We start from the raw sequence: 18798 nt of genomic DNA, 5'->3' as shown, positions 1-18798 counted from the left end.
CTTCCATGCTCGTCTGGAAGTGATTATAAACCAACTGCTTCTATTCCCGGGCATATTAGAATAGAAAAGATATATTTTCAAAATTGTATACAAGGTAGGTATCACTTATTGACGTCACATATCTTAATTCTAATTATAACTACTACCGCTTCCAAAGCGCATGTGTAGAAGAAGCGGCAGAACAAACTACACTACAACATTTTCATCGGACGTCAATTTACAAATAAAGATCTCTTAAATCTAAATCGTGGACGAATGCACATTGTCAACATTAAAAAAACATGAATGAATGTAAAACTAATTATGTCAATGCGATTATTATTAAAGACAGACTGAATATTCACTTGGGAATTTTTAAAAAGGGACCTGTACCATCAATATCTAAATTCCATTATTAAGCCATACGTGACCTTCGAGTCCTCTCGTGGTTATGGTCTCCATTAAGTAAGGTATAAAGTGTGATAAATATTATAGGTAACATGAATACATATTCATGTTATAGAAGAAGGGAAGCAATATAGACTGGGGCATTAGTCCCATTAATATGAATGCCGCGGTCCATTTATACCTGTGTCCGAACTCCCCATAAAATTGGGCAATTAAGTATGTTTTTTCCACATTCACATTTAAATATCATATAACACAAGTTTCAATCATCAATTTTAAGATTAGTGCTACCTATATTTATATAGGTTTTCACTATCCAAGTTGCAACTGATTCACGAAAGTCATTTAAATAATGTCGGTCGTCAATTTTTTATGTGGCTCGTAAAGTTATCATCAAATCTATTACGTGCGATAATTAATACACAAGATGTAGGTAATTAGATAACAAATAATTTTTAAAGTCTTTGAAACAATACTTACCTTTTTGTATTTTTTTAAAACGATACTATGGTATCGTTATCAAAAATCTTAGAGTTATCAAAAAACTTATCGAATTTTTGTATTTCATTTCATCAATTCAAGTACCTAATCATTCATTTCATTCACTCCTTAGAACTTCCGTTTGTCAAAAAGAGTATTATTAAGTTAAAGAGTTATAGGTACGTATGTAGGTACCTACTTAGACTTCAGCATAAGTAGGGCAATTCACTGTTCTGATGATCTATCACGATCTGAATTATCATGATCCGAATTCTATGTTTTTCACAGTCTTTTCAATATACCTCTCTAGGATTCAATACATATTTCTCTTTTCCAAATGCTCTTGAGAATGGCCGTATGCATATTATTTGCCAGCTTCGTTTTTGCACTGTGAAAAACCCACTGCCTCCGCATATTCGAGAGTTATGGCGGCGATCGACGGCTTCTTTACTACAATCAGAATAGTTTTCTCGTTCAGTTTCCCTGTTTCCATTTTAATCAACTCCCACTCGCATGATGACGGGGTTTTTCTGATTTATTCCTACACTATCTTGCCCGCGACTTCGTCCGCGTGGTGGTAGTGGGGTGGTTTCCATAGTTACATCTTTTAATCCCTTCTCCCCATTTTTCAAGTGTTCTTCCTCAACAACTCTGTACGAAATTTCATCAAAATCGGTTCAGTGGTTTAGGCGTGAAGCATAACAGACAGATAGAGTAACGTAACTTTCTTTCTTATTTATAATACCTTTAAGTAGGTATTGTTGCAGAAATATTAGAATATCGTCATTCTGATATTAATGAAGGTGCGAGTTTCCGATATGATTATATATAGGCATCTATCTAACTTAATAAAGTGAAAATCAGTGCTGGAATAATGAAACTGTTCACTTCAGATAAAAAAATCTAGTATATAGAGATACTGTACTTTGTTTTCTATGCGTCACATCCTCATGCTTATGCACTACAGGTATACGATTAAATACTTAGCATAATGCATTTCGTCATAGTTGAGATTGTGAATCAGTATAGGCATAATATGACATGGTCTTTTTGTACGCAAGAATTACTCGAAGTCTTTTATATATTTTCTATTAGTGCCGTGTGGTTCCCGGCACTAATAGAAAAGAATAGGACCACTCCATTTGTCTCCCATGGATTTCTTAAAAGACGACTAAGGGGTAGGCTTATAAACTTGGGATTCTTATTTTAGGCGATGGGCTAGCAATCTGTCACTATTTGGATCTCAATTATATCATTGAGCCTAACAGCTGAGCGTGGCCTGTCAGTTTTTCTACACCATAGGCGATATAGACGTGATTATGAATTAATTCATGTACTACATATGGGTGGAATTCCATAGTTACGTGATCTTCCCAGGTATTCAAGATCCATTCGGGTATAGACCTTTAATGTTCTTGATATACATACATACATACATATAGTCACGTTTATATCCCTTGTGTCAACAGTCTTGAAAAGACTGTACGGCCACGTTCAGCTATTTGGCTTAATGATGGGATTGAGATCCAAATAGTGACAGGTTGCTAGCCCATCGCCAAAAAACAGAATCCCAAGTTTGTAAGCCTATCACTTAGTCGCCTTTTTAGACTATTCTTTTTTTGTATTGGTGCCGGGAACCACACGGCACGGTTCTTGATATCGTTTCAACGAAATACCCACGCCCACTAGCAATCTGTTATGACGCCGCTCATGTGTACCGTCACTCAAGTCATCGACATTCAACTAGCTCTGATCCACTCGAATCCACCAAATACATCAAGTTGTCCGCTAAAACTTGGCGTGCAGCCAAACAGTTACGACAGACGAAAGAATGTCGGGTTATGCTGCCCTTACAATAAACCAGCACATAACTCGGAATAATTATAACTCGCTTCGTGTAAAAAAGGCAAAGGGTCAGGTCAAGAGTACCCGAAACCGCCGAGCTTGCATGAAGAGAGTTATGAATGTAGATGAAGCATGCAGAGAAGGAAGTATTCAGAGATCGTGGCAAGTGGAAAGATGTAGACTCTGCCTACCCCTCCGGGAAAATGACGTGATTTTATAAATAAATAAATACATACGGGACAAATCACACAGATTGAGGTTAGCCTCGAAGTAACTTCGAAACTTGTGTTACGAGATACTAACCCAACGATCCTATATTTTATAATTATGTTCGTTGTTGTCTCGTCCTCGATGATGAACAGATTACTAATGTAGTATCGGTCTTGTACTCACTAGCGCTAGTGAGTACAAGACCGATACTACATTAGTAATCTGTTCATCATCTTCGGACGAGACAACAACTTCACATAATTACAGTCGAACTTCACGTACAGGTAAGTTCGTTTGACTATTAATAAAAACTTACATAGATAAACACCCAAGACCCTGACCGGGATTGGAACCCGGGACCTCCGGTGTCACAGACAAGCGTATTACCGCTGCGCCACAGAGGCCATTTAGGTATGTATGCATGTATGTTCGTGTAAAAACTACCAGTCGAACATCGTTGTCATAAGCGTACCACATGCTTCTCACGGAGGACTTCATTAAAAAGATGATCAAGGAAGGCCAAGACGAACGCTCCTTGATCAAATCAGGACCGTTTTGGCGACTTGTGACGGACTGTACAGACATGTGCCGTGTGGTTCCCGGCACCAATAAAAAAAAGAATAGGACCACTCCATCTCGTTCACATGGATGTCGGCGACTAAGGCATAGGCTTATAAACTTGGGATTCTTCTCTTAGGCGATGGGCTAGCAACCTATCACTTTTTGAATCTTAATTCTATCATCAAGCCAAAAAGCTGAACGTGGCCTATTAGTCTTTTCAAGACTGTTAGCTCTGTCTATCTCGCAAGGAATATAGACCTTCATCTTCATAATATAATCTCGCGTTTCCTTTTCGGGAGTTCCAGTCAATGCCACTTTTACTATAGTCTACGCCTTACCTTATTCGGTAAAGGTTGGTCGGCGGTCTTGTCCGAAAAGGACAACTACTATGTACGAAATTAAATTGTCATTGACCTTTTTATAATTCACTAGCTGTGCCCGCGACTTCGTCCGCGTGGAATAGTTATATTGGGTATCATTGAAGCCCTCAAGGATGAATAATTTCCCCCGTGTTTTCACATTTTCCATTATTTCTTTGCTCCTTATAATTGCAGCGTGATGTTATATAGCCTAAAGCTTTTCTCGATAAATGGTCTATTCAACACAAAAAGAATTCAATTAGAACCAGTAGTTCCTGAGATTACCGCGTTCAAACAAACAAACTCTTCAGCTTTATAATATTAGTATATATTTGTTGTACTTTGCTACCTAGTGGTATCCTCGATTTATGCTGCAGAGAAATAGGTACATTTTTATCCGCGATTTCGTTAGTACATAATATAGCAACAAGATTAAATACTTACATAAAATTTAATGAAATAAAATGTATGTACCTACCTACTAGTTTATGTTCATACAAAAACAAATATTCAAATATTTTTTTAAACCTATTTTAGATAGATTTATAAATAGTCACCTAAGTATATTTTTAGAAGTTTACCTACTTAAATTCCCATAGCTATCAGTACCATGTACTTAGGTCTAATAGCGAAGAAAAATAGTGTGCCTTCTGCTTCTCTACCCGTGAAGGTTGTAAAAGTCAATAAAGGGAAAGGCTTTTAAACAAGGAATCTACCTATTTTCCACTTGAAGGTACTATTCTCCTTTTGCAGTCGGGTAAAACTGAACGAGGTTACATGTACGTATCTCTGTGATATAGTCCGAAACTTTTTTTTGAAAAAAATAAGATCTACAATTTATTAGGTACTAAAAGTCGGCTACGAAATAAAACAACTGCCTTTGTACCTACCTAAGTAGAGCAGCTATAAAATAAGCAAAACGGGTTGCAAATTGAAGTACTTTTCGTCTTACTTGTGTTTACCGACAGAATAGGAAAGTTATCAATGTAAATAAATAGAAATTCCACGTTTTACTCGCTTTACTATATCATCGACGGTCAGTACAGATTCGTCATCGTTTAAAAAATCGATTCTTGTTTTTAGATCAGCTGACGTCATTCACGTTCTGGCAACAATCTGTGCACATGCTACTAAATTCAGTAGGTCAGCAAGCCAGTTGTCTAATCAGCAGTAGAACGGCTTTTGAATTTATCCGGCTGCATTGCTGTCATTTTCTCATTGGATTCTTGTGCGGTGCAGACGGTGTGATTTTTAAATCTTTTATTTCCACGTATTTCAATGATAAATAAATTATATTTTAAGGTTTTTTATTGGCTGTTATATTGTAGTTCTGTGCTAAATAGTGGTTTTAGTTAAACGAAGTGAATATTAAGTGCAGTTGGATAAAAAATAGCGTATAAAATTTTTGTCTTTCCTCATTTTAATTTGATGATCTCATGAGTTTTATGTGATTACAACCTTCGCGAAACGATTTTACGTGATGTTTTTTAGTGTTCCTTCCATTTGCAGCTACTAAAATGTATGTGTAAAATGATAATCCACTTCAATTTTTGAATTGAAAACTGACCTATATTTCTAGAATGTCAACTTTCTAGATTCTTATCTTTTGATACCTTTAAGAAATCACGATGTTTTTAGAAATTCCATCAAATGGATTTTAGTTAGTTAGTTTTACTAATAAAAATAATTTTGGTTAGTAGACTACAATATTCTTGTAGTCTCATATTGTAATGAGAAACAGACATGATAATATTTACATAGGGTAAAGAAGTAATAACAAATTGGTGTTCTAAATGGCTATAGGTAGCACTATTATAATTGTTGTATGACTGTGAAATAATTATTACAAGAGTATTGTGTTACAATTGAGCAGTTTTAAATCCTTCATGTCAAATTTAACTTTATCTGGTTGAACTTGTTTCTATTCTAAATGCAAATTTTCTAAATCTTTTTTTTTTGCCATCTTTACATACTCCTTTCTGGTCAGGTTCTTGGCAAAGAAAGAACATAGCGTATGCCAGCAGTTTCTCTTCCCTTGCAAATTGCAAAAGTCAATCAAGGGAATGGCTAAATAAACTTGGGATTCTTCTTTGAGGCGATAGGCTAGCAACATGTCATTATTTGAATCTTGATTCCATTATTAAGCCACAAAATGCACCCGGCTTTTTAGTCTGTGACTGTTGTGAAAGTCCCTTAAGGGATGAAGACATGATCAAATGTATGTACAAATTAATATATTAATCCTCAAAGAAATGTCATAAAACAGCAGTTCAAAGTGATAATGCTACTGTCTGTAACACTCATGTTACAAAAATGTTAATGGCGTGCCCCGCCATGTTTAATTAGCAACGTTTGAGGTGTTAAGGTGTGATTTTAATATGTTATGTTATGTTTGAAGGCTAAAGTTGTGAGTTGATAAGACATCCTAGGTATTTGTGTAGACTTCAATAGTATTGTCTTAACAGTCTAAATCTGGTAAATTAAAACTTAGCACTGCACTGTACTAAGGACCATATTATAAAGAGTGCCATATTCACTTCTAGTTCTTTTCTTAATTGCCGAAAACCACAAGGCAGTTACACTAAGAGTTATCTGATTTTTTGATGCCAACAGTTTTTAGACCTTATAGGTATAATTTGGTTAGTAATGTCAAAAATATCTGGCTGTAGAAGTAGGTATTTGCCACATTATAATTCAGCTAAGTTCAATGCATCTTGTTTTTACAAAAGAACTGAATTGAAATAAATCGAATTGTTTAACAGTAACATTGTGTTGTAAAAATATGTTACTAATGTGTACACTGCCTTATTTAGTGACATAATCCAATGGTCTCTGTACGTGAGCTTCATTCACATCATTGTCATGAGATCAGCTTGTGTGTTTTGAGTTTGTTTGTCTCAATTTCGGTAGAAATACGTAAATAATATTGTAGTCAACAAGGTGACATTTAATTTGAGCAGTGAGGTTTGTGCCTTTGCAATTGAATTTTATAGAATATCTAGCATTAGTGTGAAAAAAATCTTATTTAAACGAGGAGAAATGATTGTTTATAGCTTTGTAAAATTGCATAAAATTTTTTTTTAGTTAAATATGAAAATATAAACTTAAATCATTCTTCATAAAAATAAATATCACATATTTAGGCGACTAAAACAGCACAGAACTTCAATATAACAAAAGTTAATAAAATAAAAGCCTTAACAAATAAATGTGAATTTGCAGCACGCGAAAATGTCATAAGTTTGCGACAAATTAAATAATAGTGTGTAGTGTGTGTGTGTGAGCCTCGGTATGGGGCAAAATGGCGGGGCAGATTTTGGCGCGCTTTTGCAAGGCGCGGGAAGACAGTTACTCAATCAAGGCGGGCAGGCGTTGATGCAATATGGCGCCCAGGCCCTTGGGAACATCATTAATGAGGTCTTCCAGAAGAAAGAGGTGGAACAGAAGCGGTATCTGCCGAGCATCAAGAATTATAAAGTGGTGGGTATTGGTTTTTTGGGAAAAAAATATATATTTTCGTTTATTATCGTCTTACACCCACTCCATGGATTCTGATATCTGCCTTTAAAGCTAAAGCTTTCGTTTCTCATCTAAAAATATTTACCGAAAATAAATAGTGCTATGGTATCTCCCTGGGGGCGCCCTTTTATATTGACTACATTTTTGTGAAACCACGACCTACAACTTATTAAAAAATTAATTATATTTTGTTTATGATTCAGAATTCCGTCATCAATATATAATTATAGTCATTAATAGGATCAATGTTGGCAGCGTCATAATTTATTCGATTTAGAATTACGTCATCCACAAACAAAACACTGGTTCAATTTGGTGATTTTCAAGTAAAGACTGGGCCACATGCATAACAAAAATTGATCGGCTTTCTAATTCTAAATTATATTTTTATTTTGTACTCTAAGAAATTAATAAGTTGTCCAAAAATTATAAAAAAAATTAATTTGTCTTTGATCAAATCATTCCATCATTAATATAAGTAGGTATGTTTGACTTGCCACTGTCTGTGTCTTCTTTGATATTGATGATATTAAATATAATTAATTACTGAATCAAGTTCAACTTGAGGTGGGGGTTACACACGGCTAGTCATCAAGTTGACGCCCGCACAGTTCAATGCCTTTAGAACAAGTCATGATTTCTGCATATTTTTGAATTTCGGAAATGATTGTTCATGATAATATGAGTGGCAGTACAATAAGGCATACATATACTACATAGACGAATACATATTGAGATGAAATAGATAGAACTAAAGAACAACTTTAAAACAGAGAACAATCTCTGTTGTAAATTTGTGGTAATAATCCTAATACAGTTAATTATAAAGATAATTTATTTCTTGAAAACCCATTGAAAACTGTGAACATTCTTCAGATGGAATTAACCTACGCGACCATTCCAATATCTAAGTCTAGTAATGTTATTTTGCAGTTACAATATTTTATCAAACAATTGCTATTTTACAGTTGGGGACAACGCTGGGAAAGGTTCGCATTTGGAGGTTTTATTTTGCTTATTTCTTTTATTCGTTATTTTGACTAATGTGTTATTTCCTACAACAAGTATAACAGTGTTTTAGAACAAAATAAAGTCAAACGATTTTATTACGTTTTTAATCAAAAGGATTTTTGTTTTTTGCTTTATCTCAATGAGCTGCATTACCTATTTTCTCCCTTGTAGATGTATTACAATGTTTTTTTTTGTTTTTGTGATTGCCCTTTTCCTAGCTTTTAAATGACCATCCTTAAAACTTGGGCAACTGCTTAACAATTTTGCAAATGCCCTTTAGTACATCCATAAGTAGAATAGAGAAAGAGTGTAGTTTTCAACTTAGGTAAAAGAGATATCATCGTCTTTGTCCATATGTTACATATAATTATGACAGAAAGAATAAATTTTATGTTCCTATATCATCGTCTAAGATAAAATTTAATCCAGCGTTAATTCCTACGTCGACGCACGATTCAATTGCAACCAATTGCAGATCTGGAGCGAAGTCAAGGATATCTGGATCATTGGGCAATTACACACCTATTCCCTATTTAATGATTTGTTCGTCAGTATAAAACGAAATGTTTGAGTAACATTTTGAATAATATGAGTGGTTTTTATAATGAGCCCAACGTTAAAAAGTCGCCCATTTCAGATTAATCCAAGAGTTAGATAAACACATAAATACCCGAGAGTTCCAAGTTCTTTGTAGTCGTCGTCGCAATATTCTGCTTGAATCTCTAATGCTTGAATGCATTCAAGTTTACTGCATTTGACTCACATCCAGTGCAGAAGGATGAAAAATAATGTCTAAAATTAACTGGAATTCACATCAGTCTCTCCAGCTTTTATTTTTAGAAGACATTGTGTTATGTTCAAATAACCTCATTCACTTTAGCGGACGCCGTACGGTTACTCTTATTTCAAAATTGTTTACAGTCATAACACTGGTTAATAATAAACCCTTTAAAATTTTTATTTAGTCCCGTAATAATAAATAAAAAACTTTGATTTCGTTGCTAATAAGCACGGAATTCTCTTTACAGGCGATGGGCAAGCAACCTGACCGCGGCCATTTCCTTTCAAGTTTTTTTTTCTGTTGGCTCTGTCAACGTGATTATATATCTATACAATCATATATGCATATATATGTATGCATGATTTTGGTCGACAAGAATAAATCTCATTCTGGTACATCTAATGTCTCCGCAGGGATCCTGCATCCAATGTACATATAAAATCATGCGATATAATGTCTAGCCGGGACGCCTTGTCTAGACTTTAGACTGCGAATGACCTTTTGGAGGGGACATATTGATTGGAGTAAAACACAAAAGACTGGGGAAACCTGGCTCAGAAGTTCAGAGTAAGATATTCTACACCTGAACGAGTAATTTCGTACAAAAATCCAATACTTGTGTTTTCTAAAACGTCGATTTCGTTGAAATTGGAACTATAGGTGTAAATGGACCAAAAATACATTCAGCTGGGTCGTTTTTTTTCTTATAAAATGAGTAGGATAATTATGGCGCCATCGGCGTGGGGTTGTTAATCGAGTAGACAGCTCGCTTGATTATCACATTAAGAGTTTATTTGATTCCCAAGTATTACTAATATTGAAGAGAAAAGGAAAGGGCTTTTGTTCTAAAAATCATGAAAAGACGGAACAAGTATATCAAAGGCTTCGTTATCATAGCTCTTTAGTTTCCTAGCAAAAAAGACCTTCATATATGGAGCAATTTAACGTGGGTGGAAACGATTCAAGGTCTGTGATGCGCGCTTTGTTGACACAACAAATTATATATCTTATCTATGTGCAAATTCCGGTTTTTCATTGCAGAATATATCGTAATCAAATCCGCTCCCTTTTTTTTTGGTTACTGGGTTAATTTACCTATGGAAAGTAATAACGATATTACCTTTATTAGAAAAAAATAAATGGTCTTTTTAGTTATTTCTCATTTGAATAAGTAGTAAAAAATATATAATGAGCTGTATAATATCACTATTATTATACAGCTCATTATATTTTTTTTCTCCAAAAAATTATCCTTGATCTGTCTGTAAGAACAGACTAATGCCTTTGACACTTTAGTTGTGCCTTCATTAGACAAATTTCATTAGCTAAAAGCCACGTTGTAGTGCGCCAAAGTAGTAATTAATTTTTATGTCACCAGCAGGTACCACAGACAGAAGTGATAAAGTACGAGTACTGTCCAATTACCGCACCTAAAAATGACGTGGTGTACTGCAAGGATATTTCTTGGGGCCTACATAAATTTGTCGAGTATTAACGTTTAATTTTTTTACGAAAATTTGATTAACACGTATAATTGAGTGATATTATTATAAAACTATTTTATTATACTTATGATGGTCTCAAAAATTAACATGTTACATAATAAAATAGGCACACGACATTGAAATGTTACATACTATTTTTATAGCTTATTAAAAAAACTCAAAGTACATGCTGTCTTTACTAATCCCTCAGTTTCAATGGTAATACCAATTATGCGATACCGGTATGACAGACGAGAGAGCAAATATGATCGAGAAATACAGATAAAATATCATCATGAGCAAATTCATATGCAAAAAGCTAGTATTTTTTGTATCATGTTAACTTACTCGTATATCTGCAACAGGGGCACCCGTCACGTTATCCTCATGAGGTTTCGTTCCAACAGAGGTACAGTAGACAGCAAATAAGCTATACTTCACGGGAATTATATTTAGTGATCATTGTCCACCTGGCGTCAGTTCCAGTTGCGCCCTCATCCTCCATCCTCATCCTCGCTGGATTGGGTAAGTCAGGTTTTTAAACGGAGCGACTTCCGTCTATCATCCGCCACCTTTCTTTGGAACGCATACGCATTATGTTTTTTTTTTCAACGTTAGAGCATCATTGAAACAGAAAAGATTTATTATTGTTGCTGTGGTAGGATTATGATATTTACAAATCCCTGTGAATTGCGGTTTTTAGTCGGGTATCTTAACCGTTCGACCGCCGACGCTTTTTAGCAATAATGACTTAATTGCCATGAATTGGGGTAGCTTAATGTGGTGTTATCTGTACAATACTGTACATACATGTGTTAACATGAAACGGTTATAGGGACTGTTATCAGTAATTGTTATTCAGTCAATAGTTAAAGTTATGTCCGAGTGGTCATTTGGTAGTGGATTGTCAATGTTACCAAATTTTCACATACTTTTACAGTGAATTTCAGATTGTGGATACGAAAAGTGGATTTGAAATACTGTATAGCAGTAAATAATTTAAAAAATATAAAAAAAAAAATAACGTAATTTTTTTTTTACTAATAGCCACTAAAAATATGAATCAGTTTTTTTATATAAAAAGAATTGTTTTATATAAAAAGATTTTTTAAAAATTCTATTGCAAACAAAATAATTCACAAGAAGTTTAGTCTTTATGAAAAATTATAAGTTCTTTAACAATGAAACAGTTTCTGTATAACAGACAACTAAAAATAATTTGAAATCGATATTACGAAGGTCGTCATACCGTGTCAATTTTGAAGCGGTTGTAATTTAATACTACTTATATTTTTAGTACTTTTACAATATGTACCTATATTTTTTTTTTAATAAAAGAAGTATTGTTAACTTTCTTTCTCGTGTAGCCATCAAAAATAATTTAACTTCCACAACCGAACCTTTGAAGCAACAGTTGTTCTTTACGCTAATAATACTAATGTAGGATTTCTTTTTCGCTTGGGATTTTCTAGAGTTTGATTGGCAGTAAATGTGTCATGGATAAATTCACGTACAGTAGTCATTAGGGCTCAAAAAAGTTCAATAAAAGTTATAAAATATCTATATGATTTTATTGGATTAATAAAACTAAAATAAATAAATTAGTAAATCATTACCAGCAGAAATAGTTCATCAGATTTTTAAACAATACTTTATTATGTTTGTAACCTTGTATTAATCTGGGTTAAACAATTAGCTTAATCATTTACAGGCGGATATATTTGTATAAAATGATCAATTTAAGCCAATTCCATCAGATTATCGTTATGTTATGTGTATTTAGATTTTAAGAAATGAAACAAAAATTAAAATGTATCTTGACTTAATGGAAAGTGATCTTAAGAAATGAAAAGTGCATAAAATTATAGAAATGGCAAACGCCGAGATTGAAGAAGTGTTTCACAGACTTAAGAAAGAAGATGTCGGACATCTTAACACATTTTATGCAACATCCAAAGTGACATTAGCAGCGGAGGCTTTTAAAGCCAAATCCGTTACAATATTGTCGCCAAAATCAAACAAAGTGAGGCCAGAAACCGCTGATAGTTTGTGTAAAATATTGAACGAATTCAAAACATCGGATGAACCTAAAGATCTTTGGGCGAAAAATGTTTCACCTAAAACGAAGCCGAAATCTGATTCCGAGAATCGTAAGACTTACACTTCTACGTATAGAGAGTCATTTGTTGTGAAGAAAGGGGACAATATTGTTACTAATAAGGTGCTCGTGTTCGAAAAAGAATTAAAGGCGCCGAAAGTGAAACTGAGTGCCAATGTGAGGGGATCGCCGAAATTACTAGTGTCAAATGTTGATAGTCACAGTGAGTTTAAGTTGAGGGTCCCCCCGAGTTACGCTGGCAGCAAGAATTTTATGCCCACCGGTGAACAAGTCTACTGGGTTCGTGGGTTATTTATTAAATAAAAATAAAATTTTAATTGATACATAAATGTTATTATTCATTAGAGGAATTTTTAAATGATAAAATTATGTAATAAATGTAGCAATGATATTTTATTTTTATGAAATATTTGGATGTATTTCATTGACCGTATCATATTTATTTGACATTTGATGAAATTAACAATTTTTTTCTCAATTTAATTAGGTAGTTTTTTTAAAATTAATATTATAATTTGACAAATTTATCATTATTATTATTTGACATTGAAATATTGACAAAATGATCATAATTAGGCAGCGCCTTTATCTCAATTCCATCATGAAACCATACAGCTGAACCTGGACTTTCGGTCTTTTCGAGACTGTTGGCTCCGTCTACCCCGCAAGGGATATAGGCGTGACTGTATGTATGTATGTTTATTCCACAGCTCGGTGAAACCAGACCGTCCTCGTTCGGTCCGGCGACGTACCAAGACTTCAAAGACATCAGGTCGCGGTGCCTCTCAGACGGGAGGCTGTTTGAAGACCCTGAGTTCCCGGCGATCGACCGCAGCTTGTACTATAAGGAGCCGTTGGACAGACCTTTGACATGGCTGAGGCCTGGGGTGAGATGATTCGATTTTTTTATAGTGTAGTGTTCCATGCTGGTTGGGATTCTTGTTTTAGATGATGGGCTAGCAACCTGTCGCTTTGAATATAAAAGCTTTTGGTTCTGTGTACTCCACAAATGATATAGACGAGAGTATGTATGTATGTTTGCTGTGCTGCTCGTGCAGATTATTTAAGTGTATATCAAAAAAGTATTAAGTATATATCAAGATTATTTAAGTATATATCAAAAAACCCCCAAGCATAAATTATTTTACAAATCTGTTGCCACTCTGCATACAAGTTCGTAAATGTTGAAAATTGTACAAGCAAATCAAAGGAAAGATTAATAATTTTGGGATTCTTATTTTAGGCGATAGGCTAGCAAATCTCCTGTTTGGTTTCCTTCCACCCAAAGGTTTACCGGAAGAAATTGCATTAGCGATAAGTCCGCCTTTGTACCATCTCTGTCTGTTTTGTATGTTCTACTCTTATGGTGCAATAAAGAGTTTTATCTATCTATATAGCATGTCACTATTTGAATCTCAGTTCCATCAATAAGCCATCCATGTGAACGCGGCATTCAATTCTTCTCGAGATTGGTGGCTCTGATCACACCGCAAGGAATAAAGACGCGACATCACATAAACGTATCAATGTAAAGCTGACGTTGTTGAAGAAAATGCTGCAGTGCAGTTTGTTACCGCTTCTTCTGCACTGACGCCTTGGAAGCGGCAGTAAACTTAGTTTTTAAGTAATTTATTTGACGTCAACCAATGTTGTTAAACCATACGTTTTGACAATTATTAAGCGATATATAGTATCCTATAATAATGAATAAAAATTTTGAATTTTGAATTTTTGAATTTTGAACTCTATCTTCCAGGAAATATGCGAAGACCCGCAACTTTTCGTCGAGGGCTACAGTCGCTTCGACGTGCAACAAGGCGAGTTGGGCGACTGTTGGTTGTTGGCCGCTGTGGCGAATCTTACATTGCACAGAAAGTGAGTATCATGTAGCTAGTATGGACCAGGTATCATACTGCGTGTACCAAAAGTCGTAATGGAATAGACATCGCAATGTATGGAATTGTTTTAGAATAAGTACTAGCTGTGCCCGCGACTTCGTCCGCGTGGAATAGTTATTTTGGGCATCATATTTATTTTTGCAAACATCCTCCTCGGCTTTATCAATTACTAGCTGTGCCCGCGACTTCGTCCGCGTGGAATAGTTATTTTGGGCATCATATTTATTTTTGCAAACATCCTCCTCGGCTTTATCAATTATAGCTGCTAATTGTTATGCGACTTGGCGACGACTTGGCCCACATCATTACCCGCGACGGAACGGAGACCGTATAGTGAGATGAGAGGCCTTTGCCCAGTAGTGGGATCTTACAGGCTGATACTTTACTTTACTTTAAAATAGTAATATCTTCTAAGATGTTCATTGAAATTAAGTGATATCAAAGACAGTTGTGTTTACAATTAAATACTCATAATCGGGCAGACTCAGGCGGTCACGCGTATTAGAAAGAACGCTGGTTCGCCGTATTAAATATTTCGCTGCAAATTGCTTATAACGACTATATCTCAAAACCTATTCGTCTGATTTATATACTGTAAATGGCAATTTTAGTCTACATGAAAAGCCGAAAGTAATAAACATATTTATTTGGATAAGGATTAATACTGAATTAAAGAAAATTGGTTTCAAAATAACTTATGTTTATAATGAAAAAATAATCTTAAAAAATGAACATAAAAGTGGTTATTGTAAGTAAACCTTAAGAGATAGATATATGCTCTCGCGGACTTTTCTGTGGCAAAAAATGAGTACTTCACATCTTTAGTACATTGTTTTACTATATCTTTGTTGGTTTGCGCAGCGTTCGCGTGGAAAGCTCGCAGATGGCCGACTCATTCAACTTTCACCTGCATTGATGACGCTTTCCGTAGGAAATCCGGGATAAAATGTAGCCTATAGCCTTCCTCGATAAATATACTATCTAACAGTGAAAGAATTATTCAAATCGGTTCAGTAGTTTCTGAGATTAGCGCGTTTAAACAAACAAACAAACAAACAAACAAAACAAACTCTTCAGCTTTATAATATTAGTATAGATAAGTACTATATGATACCTACATACAGTTAACTTGTTTATATATACAACATACATACATAAATCACGCCTCTTTCCCGGAGGGGTAGGCGGTGACCACATCTTTCCACTTGCCACGATCCCTGCACACTTGTTTTGCTTCATCCACATGTTAGGTGTGTGTGGTTCCCGGCACCAATACCATAAATAGGACCACTCCATCTCTTTCCCATGGATGTCGTAAAAGGCGACTCAGGGATAGGCTTACAAACTTGGGATTCTTTTTTAGGCGTTGAGCGTTGCAACCTGTCACTATTTGAATCTCAATTCTATCATTAAGCCAAATAGCTGAACGTGGCCATTCAGTCTGTTCAAGACTGTTGGCTCTGTCCACCCCGCAAGCGATATAGACGTGACATATGTATGTATGTTCTCATTTATAATATTAGTTGGATTGAAAAATATCACGCAGGTACATTTCTTTTTCAGATTGTTCTTCCAAGTGGTACCGGACGATCAGAGCTTCGAAGAAGATTACGCCGGCGTCTTCCATTTCCGGTAAGTGCAAATACATACGTACATACATAAAAATAATCACGTGTACATCCCTTGCGGGGTAGACGGAGCCAACAGTCTTGAAAAAACTGGATTACTGGACGGGAATCACCCGGCACAAACCACGCGTACGCGCACCAATAATATGTTAGGTAAAATGAAGTTAAAGAAATCGACTTTTATTTGTTTAAAATACGGTCGATTTGTCGAACTTCCTTCTTCTATGTAGTCGGTTAAAAGTCAAGTTTCGATCAATATTTGTTTGTGCAAATAAGCTTATTATATAGTTTAACTAGCGACCCGCCCCGGCTTCGCACGGGACGCAAAATTATAAATGTTATTATACATAAAAACCTTCCTCTTGAATCACTCTACCTGTTTCAAAAAACCGCATCAAAATCCGTTACGTAATTTTAAAGATTTAAGCATACAGACAAACAGTCTAAAATAGCGACTTTGTTTTATACTATGTAGTGATTTGATATTTCTCAATTATATTTTCAGGTTCTGGCAGTACGGCCGCTGGGTAGACGTGGTGATTGATGACCGTTTACCCACATACAGAGGAAAGTTGGTGTTCTTGCATTCGTCTGAACGGAACGAGTTCTGGAGCGCCTTGTTGGAGAAAGCTTATGCCAAGTGAGTTATGAATAACTTAAAAAAAAATGGCCTCAAATGGATATCATCATTTTCTGTAGTTGATAAAATTTTAAAAACCTTCTCCTATAGGTAACAAACACTTTTCTCAGCAGATAAACATACATACATACATAACAAACTATGAACCACTTTTTTTTTAAGGTGGTTAATAAAAGAAGGTTTAATTCATAAAAAACTAATCAGACTTAATTTGAACTATTTGGCCTTAGTGGCGCAGCGGTAGTGCGCTCGTGTGTGGCACCGGAGGTTCCGGGTTCGAATCCCGGCCAGGGCATGATGAGAAACGAAATTTTTCTGATTGGCCTGGGTCTTGAATGTTTATCTATATAAGTATTTATTATAAAATATTGTATTGTTCAGTTAGTATCGCGTAACACAAGTTTCGAACTTCTTCCGAAGCTAATTCAATCTGTTTAATTTCCATACATACATACATACATACATAAGATCACGTCTTTATCCCTTGCGGGGTAGACAGGGCCAATAGTCTTGAAAAGACTGATATGCCACTGTTCAGCTGTTATTAATGATAGAATTCAGATTCAAATACAGACAGGTTGTTAGCCCCTCGCCTAAAAGAAGAATCACAAGTTTAAAAGCCTATCCCTTAGTCGCCTTTTACGACATCCATGGGAAAGAGATGGAGTGCTCCTATTCTTTTTTCTATTTGTTCCGTATATATTTATTAATCTCAATTCTATCATTAAGCCAAATAGCTGAACGTGGCCATTCAGTCTTTTCAAGACTGTTGGCTCTGTCTACCCCGCAAGGGGTGTAGACGTGACCACATGTATGTATGTATGTATATTTATTAATTTATTCAAATTTCAGACTACACGGTTCATACGAAGCTCTGAAAGGCGGGTCAACATGCGAAGCTATGGAGGATTTCACTGGCGGCGTGACAGAAATGTATGACATGACAGAATTACCCCCCAACTTCTATACTATACTGTTGAAGGCGTACGAGAGGAACTCGCTTATGGGATGTAGTATTGAGGTGAGTATTATGTGATACTAGCTGTGCCTGGAACTTCGTCTGCGTGGAATAGTAATTTTGGGCATCATTGAAGCCCTCAAAGATGAATAATTTATCCCGTTTTTTCACATTGCCATTATTTCTCCGCTCCTAATAGTTGCAGCGTGATGTTATATAGACTAAAGCCTTCCTCGATAATAATGGTCTATTCAACACAAAATGAATTTTTCAATTCGAACCAGTAGTTCCCGAGATTTGCGCGTTCAAACAAACAAACTCTTTACCATTTTTATAATATTAGTATAGATGTAGGTATTATATTGTGTAAAGTCTTATATAAGCAAATTTGGATGTGAGGTATCGTGTATTAATGTACCAAGTGTCATACATACATACATAAAATCACGCCTCTTTCCCGGAGGGGTAGGCAGAGACTACCTCTTTCCACTTGCCACGATCTCTGCATACTTCCTTCGCTTCATCCACATTCATAACTCTCTTCTGCATGAAGAAGCTTGGCGGTTTCGGGTACTTTTGACCTGACCCTTGACCAGGACGTTCCTTTACCAAGTATCATATGCGAAAACGTCCTAAGGCCGTCGTAAGCGCCGTGTGGTTCCCGGCACCAATAAAAAAAGGGAAGGATCACTCCATCTCGTTCCTATGGTGTGGTATTAGGGTAACAAGTAACAAGTATGAAATATTACTTAAAGTTTTATCCACTGTCCCCTCAAATAACGGATGAGTAACGAATATCTAGTATTCGGGTACTTAAAAAGTATATATGCAAAGAACGTATGAAAAAAAAACGGTGTTGGGGTAAGAAATAGATATCATGTATGACTGAGATACTTAGCAGAACATGTTTTAGAACAA

At 35.4% G+C, this 18798-nt stretch overlaps 1 protein-coding gene across 11 annotated transcripts in view; it reads left to right on the top strand.

Moving 5' to 3' along the window:
* LOC106142153 (calpain-B) overlaps window positions 1-18798 on the top strand; it is a 44661-nt gene that overhangs the window by 6162 nt on the left and 19701 nt on the right. For 2 of the 11 annotated variants that reach the window (XM_060951970.1, XM_060951971.1), the window contains exons 1-6: window positions 12486-13035; window positions 13467-13643; window positions 14513-14631; window positions 16218-16286; window positions 16788-16922; window positions 17775-17943. In XM_060951970.1, coding sequence (XP_060807953.1) covers window positions 12508-13035; window positions 13467-13643; window positions 14513-14631; window positions 16218-16286; window positions 16788-16922; window positions 17775-17943 — 1197 coding nt within the window. In that variant the 5' untranslated portion in view covers window positions 12486-12507. The other 9 variants (XM_060951976.1, XM_060951980.1, XM_060951977.1 and 6 more) reach the window with 9 other exon arrangements.

The sequence above is a fragment of the Amyelois transitella genome, chromosome 27, assembly GCF_032362555.1.
Source record: "Amyelois transitella isolate CPQ chromosome 27, ilAmyTran1.1, whole genome shotgun sequence".
NCBI lineage: Eukaryota > Metazoa > Arthropoda > Insecta > Lepidoptera > Pyralidae > Amyelois > Amyelois transitella.
This window is presented reverse-complemented; position numbering and strand designations above follow the sequence as displayed.